This window comes from Arachis hypogaea, chromosome 16 (assembly GCF_003086295.3).
Source record: "Arachis hypogaea cultivar Tifrunner chromosome 16, arahy.Tifrunner.gnm2.J5K5, whole genome shotgun sequence".
NCBI lineage: Eukaryota > Viridiplantae > Streptophyta > Magnoliopsida > Fabales > Fabaceae > Arachis > Arachis hypogaea.
This window is the reverse complement of record NC_092051.1, coordinates 140246052-140259105: the sequence shown is the minus strand read 5'-3', so window position 1 is coordinate 140259105 and position 13054 is coordinate 140246052. Positions and strand designations below refer to the sequence as shown.

General features: G+C 34.1%; 1 protein-coding gene across 1 annotated transcript; it reads right to left on the bottom strand.

Moving 5' to 3' along the window:
- Positions 1-1171: 1171 nt before the first annotated feature.
- LOC112755338 (histone-lysine N-methyltransferase ATX5) lies at positions 1172-10737 on the bottom strand. The gene is made up of 23 exons (XM_025803363.3): positions 8514-10737; positions 8359-8414; positions 8019-8232; positions 7546-7674; positions 7349-7417; positions 7185-7253; positions 6987-7078; positions 6711-6803; positions 5729-5864; positions 5132-5234; positions 4928-5027; positions 4463-4587; positions 4087-4232; positions 3840-3944; positions 3584-3648; positions 3193-3406; positions 2811-2897; positions 2622-2678; positions 2451-2540; positions 2245-2331; positions 2064-2138; positions 1728-1828; positions 1172-1577 (listed from the first exon to the last, which is right to left on the bottom strand). Exons 1-23 carry the CDS (start codon positions 9453-9455, stop codon positions 1487-1489), a joined length of 3246 nt encoding a protein of 1081 aa, XP_025659148.1. The 5' UTR covers positions 9456-10737; the 3' UTR covers positions 1172-1486.
- Between the last annotated feature and the right edge of the window lie 2317 nt (positions 10738-13054).

Sequence of the window (13054 nt, the reverse complement as noted above, 5' to 3'; positions counted from 1 at the left end):
TTTTAAATATAAACACACTTATGGAAAAAGATAAACACGCAGCAAATTACTATATATTAAACAAATTTTAATTGAATTTGTCAAAATGAATACAACCTAAAATAAAATTTACAGAAACAAAATGAAATGCGTATAAAAATTTTGTATTGTTTTAGTTGAGTTCACAAAATATTGAGAATTAAATATATTGATTAGAGATATGTTGATATCTAACTAGTTATTTTTTATTTGTTTATATCCTGATCCATGATAAGGGTTTAAATTTAAAATGATTAAGACTTAATTCATAATTTACAGAATAAGAGTCTAGATCTATACCACCTAACTTATCTGGTCTCATAGAGGTCTACCACAATGGAGACAGTTCAATTTGACTTGTTCGAATAAGATGAATTTCAATTAATCCCTACAATCTCTATTACTAATTTAAAAAGGAAATCACAACAACTTTTTTAAACAAAAAAGAGAAACCACCTACTATTAAAGATGGAACAATTTCAGAAGTGTTGACTAGCTCATAAGGTACTTCTATAAATATCCTAACACATTGAAGTGTTTTGGAACCCTAACTCATAAAAATTTGCCTAAACTTTTACTAATTAAAGTATTGGAGTCACTTGCATATACTACTCATCAACCTCGCCGAAGAACTCACAATTTCACCTCGCTAGAGAAGACATCAAAACATCTCAGAAAAAAGAGTTTGGATCTCACGTTCATACCCAAATGATATTGATTTCGGATAAGTCTTGAAACACTACTTAATAATTATATATCAACTAGAGCCATATAATTTAATTAAGGTTTTGACACTCAAAATGAATAATTAAAATAACAAAAAGAAAAAAAACTTGCAGATTAAATAGAAAAAGTTGCATTGAGTGAGCTTCAATGGGTTCACAGCATGAAATTTCTTGAATGGTTAATCTCACCTCACTTGCGAACACAAACAAATAATAATCTAACTTCGCTAACTTGCTTAACACACTCATTGACTTGTTTAGCAAGCAACCAAAATTAGGGAGCTGTAAGCTTAATTCTAATAAGAAGTATCCAACAATTCAAGTTTTTTTTTTTTTAGTTTTATTTTTCACGTAAACGGTCTAACAATTTTCTTCTAACGATATAATCGAAGCTTTTCCTTGCAATTTGGTTGGTAAGAGAAGATACATATGAAATATACTGAGGCTTGCACTAGCTTTTATAGAACGAAGCAATATTATGAGTCCCATTTACAAAACGCCAAGAGCCTAAAGCCACTACGGCTTTTATTCAGCGCCATAATTCCAAGAAAACCAAACACTAAGAAATGGGAAAAATTAAAAGAAAAAAAAAATTTTTTTCCACTTTTTGTTTCTTTCCTGTACCTATGGTTTGATTAAAATTACAGCTTAGGTTAACTATGAGGTTCCCACTAATGAAGGGGATGGGTTAGGCTCCTTGTGGAGAAACAATAATGTCATCCTGATCTGTGTATATTATAGTCCTAATTCATGAACTTGCGGCAGTTCGGAGCTTTGCATAAACAAGGGACTTTAAATTCATCTGGCTCATCAGGATCAAACAAGTAGTCATACCTGCCAGATACATTCAAGATTAAGTTAATTTGACCAAACAAAATGTATGCTGAAGTTGCAACAGAAGCACAAGCACATTGCATGAACATGGCAGCACAAGCATGAAAACATGCAAACATGAAAAGATCTTAGAGAGAGAGAGAGAGATACGTTAGCTCATCGCCAGCCGTTACATCAGTCTTGGCAATGAGTGCGATCCGGCTCTCATCATCACCTACACTCATGATCCTTGCATAGCAATTTGGCATACACTGTGTTACATGATCGAAGATCCGGTAAGATGGGAGTATTAATAATCAATGGTAAGGGTACAGGGGGAACAATAATGTACAAAACCAATAAATATCAGCCATGATTGGCCTCTCCAACAGGTACATATTCAGCTTCAAGGATTTCATATTCATACACATGAAATGATTTCACAATCACAAGTTTCAACAAAATAGGTTGACTAGTTTGATGTTGTTTTAAGTTAGGTTGACTTACAGAATGGTTAATTAGCCTTGCTATATTTCCTTTATCAGTGGCATCTACTACCACTTCTTCACTTATCTTAAATAGCTGCCAAGAGAGAGAAAACAACCCAATTTAGTGTTACAGAACATGAACAATGAACAAGAACAAGAAATATGAATCTAGAGGCCACAAACACAAAGGATTAACTCACATAGCAGTCTTTCCCTTCTAATCTATAGCGTGCCTCCCTGAGATCCGCAATGCTACGTCTCACTTGTTCACCACGATATTCAAGAACCTGTTTTGAATTAAATCATGCTAATTATCAAGGGTTGTGTTCTGATTTACTGTGAAATTTAAAATACATAATGCACCAATGGGAGTTCAGAATCTTTTCATATTTGAGCATGACAATACCATTTCTCCTTCTTGAATATTTCTACGTGCAAAAAGTCCCCATCCATGAATGCCTGATCTACCAAAGCAAACCCTTTCATTTTCGGTTCTCTGGAATCATGCAAGTTGTACCCACAACATAATCAGAAATTGAGTACAAGGGCCAATAAAAGACTTAAGAGATTATTTTACCTGTAAGTGGTAAAGGCGCTCTCTGAAAGAAGAAAATGCCTGAGGCTCCTGTACCACCTGCTTGAGGGAAAGAGATAAGAAAGAAAGCAAAAGATGAATCCTTTATGTACCCAGGAAAAAAAAAGGAAAAGAAAAAAAACGTGAATCTTTCATTTCTTGAGAAAATATAGGAGAAGAAAGAGTATTTACTTTGGGAGCATTCAAACTCTGTATTGCATCTAAAGGATGATGGTAGGGACCCCTCACATGATGAGGAACGGCATCAGCTGCTGATTTCTAGCAAGTGGAAATCCCAAAAATGAGTGAAGGGGCATAGTTTATGAGGAGAGATAACAGTGCCATGGACATACTAGAGAGATGAAGATAGTGTACAGAGAAGTGAACAATTCAAAGAAAAGTTCATAAACCATGGTATTTCACTGATAAATTCCATTAATTTATGATCGAAAAAACAATTTAACTTGAAGTATGAATTGCACCGAAAATGTAAAGAAGTATCAAGAGTAAATGTTACATTGACTAAGCATTATGTTACAGATTTTGCAAATGAAAATAAATCTCTGCATCTTACCTTTTTAGTGTAGTTTGTTCTTTGAAAGATTCGACATCTAGCGGCAGAGAATGGCTCATGTTCAGTATCATCTGCTTGAGGGGTTTCTTCTACCTTTGTTCTTCTAGAGGAAATTAGCCTGGAACCCGTTTTTTTCTTAGTTTGTAGAAGACTTTTAGTTGAAATGACCCCAAGGGGGGTTTGCATAATCAAAACAGTGTCTGGATTGGGAGCCCTGCAAGTAATATTAAAACAAAAAGCTGACAGTAAGATTCAAATGAATCTTAAATTCATACTTGAGGAATTCAAAAAAGAGTAAAAATTGTGGCAAAAGCAAACTCTGAAAAGGAAACCGTAAAAAGGGACAAAGAAGAAAGTATTGTCTCTTTTGTTGTAATTGAAGATTCTATACCTGTGATAAGCACAATAGGAAACCATTTTTGTTGTCTGTTTACCATTTTTCTCCGAAATGTGCAACTGCATTTAAGCAGGAAAATTTAGAGAAAAAAAAGAGTCTCTAAATTATCTATAAGAAAATGCAACATGTCAACTAAACATTAGTCATGATGCATAACTGAACTGAAATCCAAATTGTAAGAGGTTAACAACAATTCGCAAATGGAAGCCCGAAATAATAAATAAAAAATAAAAACCAGAGTTGATCCGACCTCCATTCGGTAGCCAGCCCTTGATGCACACATGGCATGGAAATAAGTAGAACACTTGCAACATTGTGTGCATGAACCATGAATTTGCTTACAAATAACACAAATCTGAAATTCAACAAACACAATTTAGATTAACATAGGCATAAAGAAGGAACAAGAGACGTCAAATGAAAACCATTTAGGAAACCTGTAGTCTATATCATTTTACAATTGCGTTTTCTAAACAAACTGGGTATTGATATCTCACCTTAACAAAAGAACTTGACGGAATACTAAGAATACCCAAAGCAGGCTCCATCTTCTCATCACTAGCAAAAGCCACTTCAGGCCGAAACCAAGCACAAGTGACATGAACCCATAATGTGTCAATATCTGTTGGCTTTAGAGCACCACCTAAGGAACAATAACACATTAACATAGTGAGGATAAAACAACTTTACCAAAGCTTCAAGATACTATAATATAATTTTATAGCAATACATAAAAGAGAGGAGGAAGAATAACACATTTATATGAATTTACAAGGTTGAAAGAATCAAGTCGGCAAATGGGAAATCCAGAAAATATAATTCACAAGGAAGAACTATGTGTATAATGCATTTTAAACATTGAGGAATACCCACCTTTTACGGGACAAAGACAACACTCCCGTTTAATTTCAGGTGTTTCACAAGCTTTACACACCCATGATGTGAAGTCTCTAACATTTCTTGCACCGTAGCATTCTTGATGAACAGCTATTTGACATCTGTAAAATGTAATGCATTGCAATGCAATTCAATAGATAGTGATGATGACGGAATCAACTGTAAGGATGTAGCAAGTTTGATACTATATCAAGTACCAATTCTCCCAAAAGCTAAAACCATAAAGAGACACATCAAGGTTTCTTATATTAAGATATTTAAAGTTACAGATATAACTACTCATGATTTATTTTTCTAGAACATCTATGATCTCACTACATTTATCAGCTACAAAATGTTTACACCACACAGCAGCTTCTTCTGATCCTTGTATCTTGATGGTTTGACTATTTAAAAAATATATATATACAAACAGATATTAAACTGAAGATGCTGTTTTACCTGTTGCAAATGATAATTTTGTTGTAGTCCCAATCTTCAACCCATCTGCAAACAGCACATCGTTCTGTAGTCCACTTAGCACAAACCGGTTCATACTTCTCTGTCATAGAAAACAGTCTTCAGCAACATTATCACTCTCAGGAATTCTTCTAGGAAAATCATGATATTATGAATTTGTACAACAAAGAACTATGATTAATGTACCTTGCAAAAATGTAAGCAACTTCTGCTTCCTTTCTTTTAAGGAAGGTTTTTTGGGTTTGATAGAAACTACGGCATTAGAATGAAACTCAGCCAATTGCAGCATCTGAGAAATTAAAATGGGTTTTATTAGTTACAAATTAAGTCATGTCTTAAGTTAAAATCTTGGCCCCATAAATCTAATCTGCAACCTGAATCTTTCTTCCTCTAGGCGTGCCATATGCTAAATCGTAAAGAGACTAATATTATAAGTTTGCAGAGCTTCTCAAGAGGTCAGCATTATTGGCATTCACTGAAGACTTCATAATTCAAATAAATTATTGATATTGGTGAATAGTTGTATTATTAAATTTTAGACCTAAATCACAAGATGCAGAAAACTTAAATTAATAATAGTATTTGTAAACTATAACATGACACTAATATATAGCCAGACTATGAGTACATTGACCAAATTATGACTCCAGAAAGAGAATGATTAGACTCTTAACAGTCAACTATACTACAGGAACCAATTAGTATCACATTTTCAGAAAAAAAAAAAAAAAAGTATATGGGGACATTATGCACCAAAATCAAACAATACAGATTTGTACAAACCCATTGTTCCAGTGATAGCATGGAGCCTTTCACCCGAACACTTGTTCTCCAATTTCTCAATTTGGAACCTGTGTGGCGTTCCCATTCGCTAAGCGATTGCTTTTCTGTCTCACAAAAACCACACTTGCAAACAACTCTGTAAGAGAACATGAAAAACAAACCATTAACAAACAATTCTTCCTATCATAGCCAAAAGGAAGAAATGAATCCTTCAGAAGTCAGACAACATCGTCCAATTTATGATTAGCATCAATTAATTTCAAAAAATATAATTGGATACCAGATAACCATCTTATATGATTTATTGCAGTCATGAATCTGGATTTCATATAAATGCCAAATCATAATAAATTAGGATATAAGAAAATTATATTTTAGAGAAACCTGGAAATAGTGCGCTGTTTAGGTGAGCTTAGTTTTAGCTTATTTATGCCCCTACATTATTTTCACCTTAATATTTCATGACTAACAAATTGAGCTATCAGAATAAGGCCTTAGTAATAGGTTGATACCCTAAACAACATGTAGCTATGTTAGCCCCCCCCCCCCCCCCCTCCTCTCTTTCCCCAAAAAAAAAAAAAGGGAACTCTTTTTATAACCACATTATTTTTGAAGTAACTATCCAGAAGCTATCATTTTCTACTTTAAACAATTTTCTTATGACAGTAGAGCTTATCTAAGAAGTAAGAAGTTCTTTTGCAATACGGAACTAGTTTGGGTGTTTACACAAAGAAGAACTAAGACTAAACTAAAGTTTCCTCAACATTGCCGGGGACAAGTATTGGCGCAAATTTGGTTAACTTACAAATTGCTAAAACTAGAATCATTCATCTGAAGCAACAGAGGACACACAACCATTTAACTGTTAAGGAACATAAGATCTACCACCAAAAAGTAATAAATAAGCATAGAATCAAAAGTGATGATGATAGTGATAAACCTAAAATAGAATAGGAAACGAATTCTGTAAAAAAATACTTACAAGTGAAGGCTTGGATGATAGATTCCTTCCACACCATTGCATAGAACATTGACCCTTTTTGGAAGCACTAGCTGCCCATTGTTTTTGCTCCATCTAGAACATAAGCTTCCACCATAGTCAGAAATCCAAATAATAATTGTAAAATGACATATTTTCTAAAAGAGCTAAAATATATATATAATAAATCAGTAGATGAACACCACTCCAAACAAGGCAGATACTTCCAAGGAATATTAAGAAAAAATGGGTAAAAAGGTAAGAACTGTATACACTTACTTGACTTTTGGCTGTGATTTTTCGGAATCAGATAACTCAAAATTAAACTTCACTTTGCAACTAGGGCAGAAATAATCAGTGCCTCCAAGATTCTTCACAAAACAGAATATATTGATCAGAATAAAACAAATTGTCTCTTTATGAGCTTCAGATGCTGAAAAGATAAATACTCAGATATATCAAGAGTAGCAGATAAACCTTGAAAAGGTTGCCGGAAATTTTGTCACATTCTGCATGCACCCACACTTTACATCCATCACAACGTACCTAAAAAGTGGAAAGAAATTAGTACCCAAAAAAACAGGTATTGCATTGAAGACACCAAAGTGCCTTAAATAGCTAACAGAATTCAACTATCTCACCCAGCTTCCACTGTCTGAATGATTCCAAATTTTCTTGCATATGCCACAATAATGCTTAGATTTTGTTAACTGTCCAAGAGAAATATATTTCAAACATTATAAAAGATGGAATTTCAATAATAAAAAATAGTTAAATTATAATGTTTCTGTACAGACTCAAACTAAATGGCTAGAAGAAAAAGGCAAGTTATACATACCCCAACACATGTTTTGCATAGGAGTTGGCGAATAGGAGTTGAATTCTTTGTTTTTTTCGACATTTTGAAAGGAAGGTTCACTCCACATGCTTCACAAGGCCGTGTGTCTATTTTCTTATTGATTAAATCCTACATAAGGAATTGAAATCAATAAACCTTTACTTAAACATGATCAGATGTCAGTAAACTTTCCAACTCCTGATTCTACAATAACATATAAGAAAAAGGGACTGACAAGGGCATAAGCAATCTGAAGGAATTGGTATATGCCAAATCTACAAGTCAGTATTTGACTATTAGGGCCTTTTACTCAGAAAGAACCAAGCAGTGCCACAGTAAACTCAGTTACAAATTTGAATTGAATTCACAATTTCTCATCCATCCTTAAAATCCTCAAAATTTAATGCATGAGCTGGTAAAAGGCCTTCTGGATACACCAAATGAATAAATATTCCGTGCTGCTGATGACTTACCAGATTTAGAAAGCGTTGCTCAGCATGCTGGTTTGCATGAGTAACCTCCTTCAATCTCTTTACACCCGAATCACTGTAGGTAGTGTTGATAGCTGATGAATTAATATCTGCTATCAACTTCTCTGTAAATCCCTGATCCGCCAAAAACGCCTCCTCTATTGCAGTTTGAAATTCAGATGGATTACAGTAACTCAACTCAGACTGCCCCTGAAACCTAGATCAAGTATAATACTAAGCCAGTAAGCACAAATTCTTGAAGCAAGAAAAAAAAATCAAAGAATCAAAATTTTAGTTCTAGAAAACAAATGTGAGTAAGCAGACAACTAAACAAACTGCTCACCTGTCTACATAATCCATAAATGGAAATATCATCCCATACTTCACCCATGCATAATCCTGCTTAAATATCATCATCAAAACACAATAAATGGCCATTATTTCAACAAATAGACGTTGCTAAAAAATTATTTCATTTTTTTTAAAGATGGTCAATACCCTTTCATTTTCTTTCCCTGAGTATCCAAGAAACATGACACAAGCCGTATCAGCTATGCATGTCCTCAAGACAAGTTCAGGTGCCTGAGTGGTAGGATCAATGACAATGGCAGGCCAAAACGGTTCCTTCTTTCTCGCTTTTGCCCACACGATATCACCTGCATAAAAATCTTCTGGTCCATACAACCCTTCTTCCTTATTCTTCCTCTTCTTCTTCTCTTCTTCTTCCTCTTCTTCTTCTTCCTCTTCCACCTTCAGAACTCCCTCGTTCCTTGTTATGTCAACTTCCTCCACCTCCACAAATCCAACATCCTCAAGATACACCTCACGCTTCCTCAATGCCATCGAGCCGCGCGAATTCGAGTTCAAACACAATGTGGCATAGCTCTTACTCTTCTGCCCATTCCTTTCCCCATTTCTTCTCTTGCAAGAAGCCTTTGGTGCCTCTTCCACACTCTCAAATTCACTCGTACCATCCTTCCTCCAATCATCCATAACCGAATCGTTGAAGCGCGAAGGCAGCACCTGAACTCGCCCCCGCGAAGTCCGCACAAGCGGCGGCCGAGACACATTACTATCCTTCTTCCCTCTAACCGCCACTGCAACTTCCTCTTCTTCAATTTCATTCAAATCATTCGAATTCGAATTCGAATTTACCTCCACTTTGCCCCGAGAATAAGATATCTCCGTGGTGCACACATTAGAAAACGTCTTCTCCGGTGGTAACACAGCAGCTGCAGCGCCGAGTAACCCGCGAAAACTCGCGGGAATTACGCCGGCGGCGAAGCCACAGAGGATGTTAATTGGATAATACCCGTTGGTAGTTTTCTTCTTCTTCTTACGAGTGGACGCGGCTGACTCGTCCCCTTCACCCGCCGAGTCACCGAGTCTCTTCCGTTTCAGACTCGGCATTTGGAATTTCAGGTTCCGCTTGATTATCATTGTTTAAAGAAAATATTTAACGGTTTAACGAACAATCACCGCAGCTGCATTGAGTAAATTAAACCCCGAAGCTCCGATTCGAGAGAATTTTACAGTTTCTCTAAAACCCGAGGGATTCGGCTCCCTTGGGAGGAAATATAAACCCTAATCTGGAATTTGTGAATTCCGATAAAACAGAGCAATAAAGGAAAATCGGAAAACGAAGGATGTGTTGAATGTTGATTGAGAAAGAGTTACAGAGAAGAAAGAACTGGTTTCGCGGAGAAAGAGAAACTGAGTTACGAGAATGTCGCGGGATTTTGATCCACGAGATCGAACGAACCAGCAACTCTGACAATGAAAAAAGAGGGATCTGTTTTCGGCCAAACTCGAAGACAAACTCAGAAGAGAGAAAAAATATATATATAACAAATAATTTAATATTTAATATATAAAATAATATTGTGTTACGTAAATCCGAGAAAAAAAATTGTAATGTGAATTGATTTGATGAAATTTTCTAAACGATTTTATTTTATTTTATTTTATTTTATATATTTTGGAAGAGAGAAGGTAGGAGGAGAAGAAGGATATAGAGAGAGAAAATAGTTTGGGCGTTAAGTTGGAGTGCGTCAATGTTGTAATTTACGTGAGATGTGAATGTGAATTTGCATTAAGTGATGGAGTAGCGAAACTTGGGCGTCACGTGTTGCCAAATTCGTCATCGTAATTTTCTTTCTCCTCGCAATGGATTCGGAGTAGTGAAAATGTGAATAATAGTGAAGACGTGATGAGCCAGATCCTCTGCTGAATGCAGTAATGTGCTTCATAGTGTTACGTACAGGCACAAGGGGAAAAAAATGAATGAAAGATTTCCGAGAAATTCGGAACCCTAATAATAACAATTTAACAATTACATTTATGAATGTAGAAAAAATGTGTATGTGTGTGTTTATATATGATTTTGATATATCTATAGCAAGTTTTGTATTTTCCGGCGACGAATATAAGATTCTCTCTCTTTTTTTTTTTTTGGCCTTTCTGGTAAACTATTGGTTCTGTTATGTTGAATCCTTCTAGTTCGCACAACAATTAGAGCTACGGAAAATTACTAATGAGTTGGTTTTCTTTTCTTTTTCTTTTTTTCAGATAAAGGAGGATGACGTGAAACAGTGCATAAGGAGCACCGGCAGGTTCCGAGGAAAATAATTTTGTTGTGAGTTTTTAAATTTCTTTTTTGGGTTGAATTCATTTTTGTAATGGAATAATAATTTGGTTAATATATGTGAATTGAATAAATCGTTGGTAACGGTTATTGGTCCGCGGAAAACATGAGCTTCCCCACCCACCCACCAATATGTTGGTCGATGGACACGAAGAAGTTTTGTTTTGTTTTTTATTTTTTATTTTTTTCTCATGATAAGTGGTGGCTGAATCTTCATATAAATTGATTCGATTACGCCCAATTTTGCCCTAATTTCGAATATCAAATTATTGGTTGTTTTAATATTTATTTATTCATGTAATATTTGAAAAAAAAAAAAAAAACTCTAGGTTTTGCTGCAGATCGTCAACCACCACCATCCACCACCACTGCCCTGTCGAGAATCCATTCCCCTGTATTACAGTTTTTTTTTTTTTTATGTAGTTAAATTTGATTTCTAACAAAATAGAATTTTTTTTTTAAGTCTGTTGTTCAATCATTTGAAGAAGAAAGCAATGGTGGCATGGAAGTTTGTACAAGACTACAAGTACAGTTGCCATTTGCAAGGTTAACATGATATATTGATATACCTTTTTCTTTTTTATAGAATTCTGGGCTAATAGATTACGTTATTTATACTTACAAAAACATAAATAACGACAACAGAGGTTGTTCAGTTAGAAATATCTAAACGATTATTGCTGAAAAAAGAAGCTGTTTGTTTGAAGGCTGAGATGCAACATGACTATTGCTGAAATGGGAAATTGTTTGAAGACTGAGATACAACAAGTTAAGGCAGTAAAGAAAAAGAACGTTTATAGGTTTATTGTATTAATAATTTTATGTTCAATTTTAAAGGTAGAAAATAGAAATAGATAGTGACCGGGGTGTGTGGGATGTATTCATTTGTTGATTTCAGGATCCGATCCCTATGGTAATTTTGAATATCACTATTTGAAACTCACAAGTTCTTAGATTGGTAAATCTTTATCTAAGTTATATAAATACAATGGGGTGCATATCACTTCCCTTCCCTTTTTACATGGCCGGATTCTAAATCCACACTAAGATGCTAGCAGTAGCCTTTAGAATGTAGCATATGGGGTGGTTCCAAATCCATGATGATATTTATCATTATTATTATTAGGGAAAATATGAGGAGCCAAATAGAATATTTATACAATGTGTACAATGGAAGTTTAGAGAATATTAGAGATATAATCATTAGTGTTACCCTTTCCTATCAACTGAAACTTTTGGGATGAGCGGTATCATGCATGGTATTAGAACGCTATGTCCGAAAGGTCAAGAGTTCGATTCTTGGTGAACCCCAAAATTATTGAAAGATAAAGAAAAGAAAGTAATTTTAAATATTTATTTTGTACTTAAATTTTATTCGAATAAATAATATATAGATCAGATCTAAATACCTGTGTACGCTAGTAAAAATCACTTTCTCCTTCGATAGTACGAAAGTGCTATGCGTATCCACACTGAGACAAATATTTGCTGTCAATTCCTTGACCAATAAACATCTGATCTAAATTGAAAATTTTTTTACAACTCTTTGCACTCCATAAAATTCTTCTCCAAGAATATTTGTGTAGAGATAAAGAAATAAAACTCTTAGCATATATATAGTATGAGACTTGTTACTGACTTTAAATTTGAATCTCAATTCAAATTTAAATTATATCTTATTATTTTAAACTTGAATCTTTCAAATTTATTAATCATATCGTAATTCAATTTGAAACAGAATCAATTAGGATCTCATCCAAATTTAGAATTCAAATTTTGAAATAGAATAACTAATTATTCTCAAATCTCATTTAACATTCTCAATTATCATATTATTATTATATTCTTGGTGCTAGCAAAGAATATAATAATATTTCATTTGAATTAATATAATTATTTATTTGATCAAATCAAAATAATAATTTAATAATTTAACAGCAAAGATTAAAACACTCGTTAATGTGTGACCCCATAGGTTCAATACTAAGCAGGTAGTAAATTAGTCATACTAAATTTACTAATCAATGTTGGTATCAATACTCTTTAACGACCCGATAGTATAAAGTAATATATTTTTACTAAGAACCTAAGAAGAATAAAATATAATTCTTTCCATCTTTTCAACTCTTGGTTAACCCTTAGAGTATGGTTTAATTGTCAAACTCTAACTTGTTACCATTATTATAATGAACTATGAATGACCTAAAAAACTCATTTCTTCAATCATTCAATCTCCTTGGCCAATGTTTTATTCATCTCAGTCATTATAATCATAAAGTTTAAACTCTTTACCGAGAATTGACGAATTTCTTATAGACTAATCATTAATTCTACAAGTATTTAAATCATACCCAATATCCATTCAACTAGCACCCTAGGGTATTAAGTGTCCGGA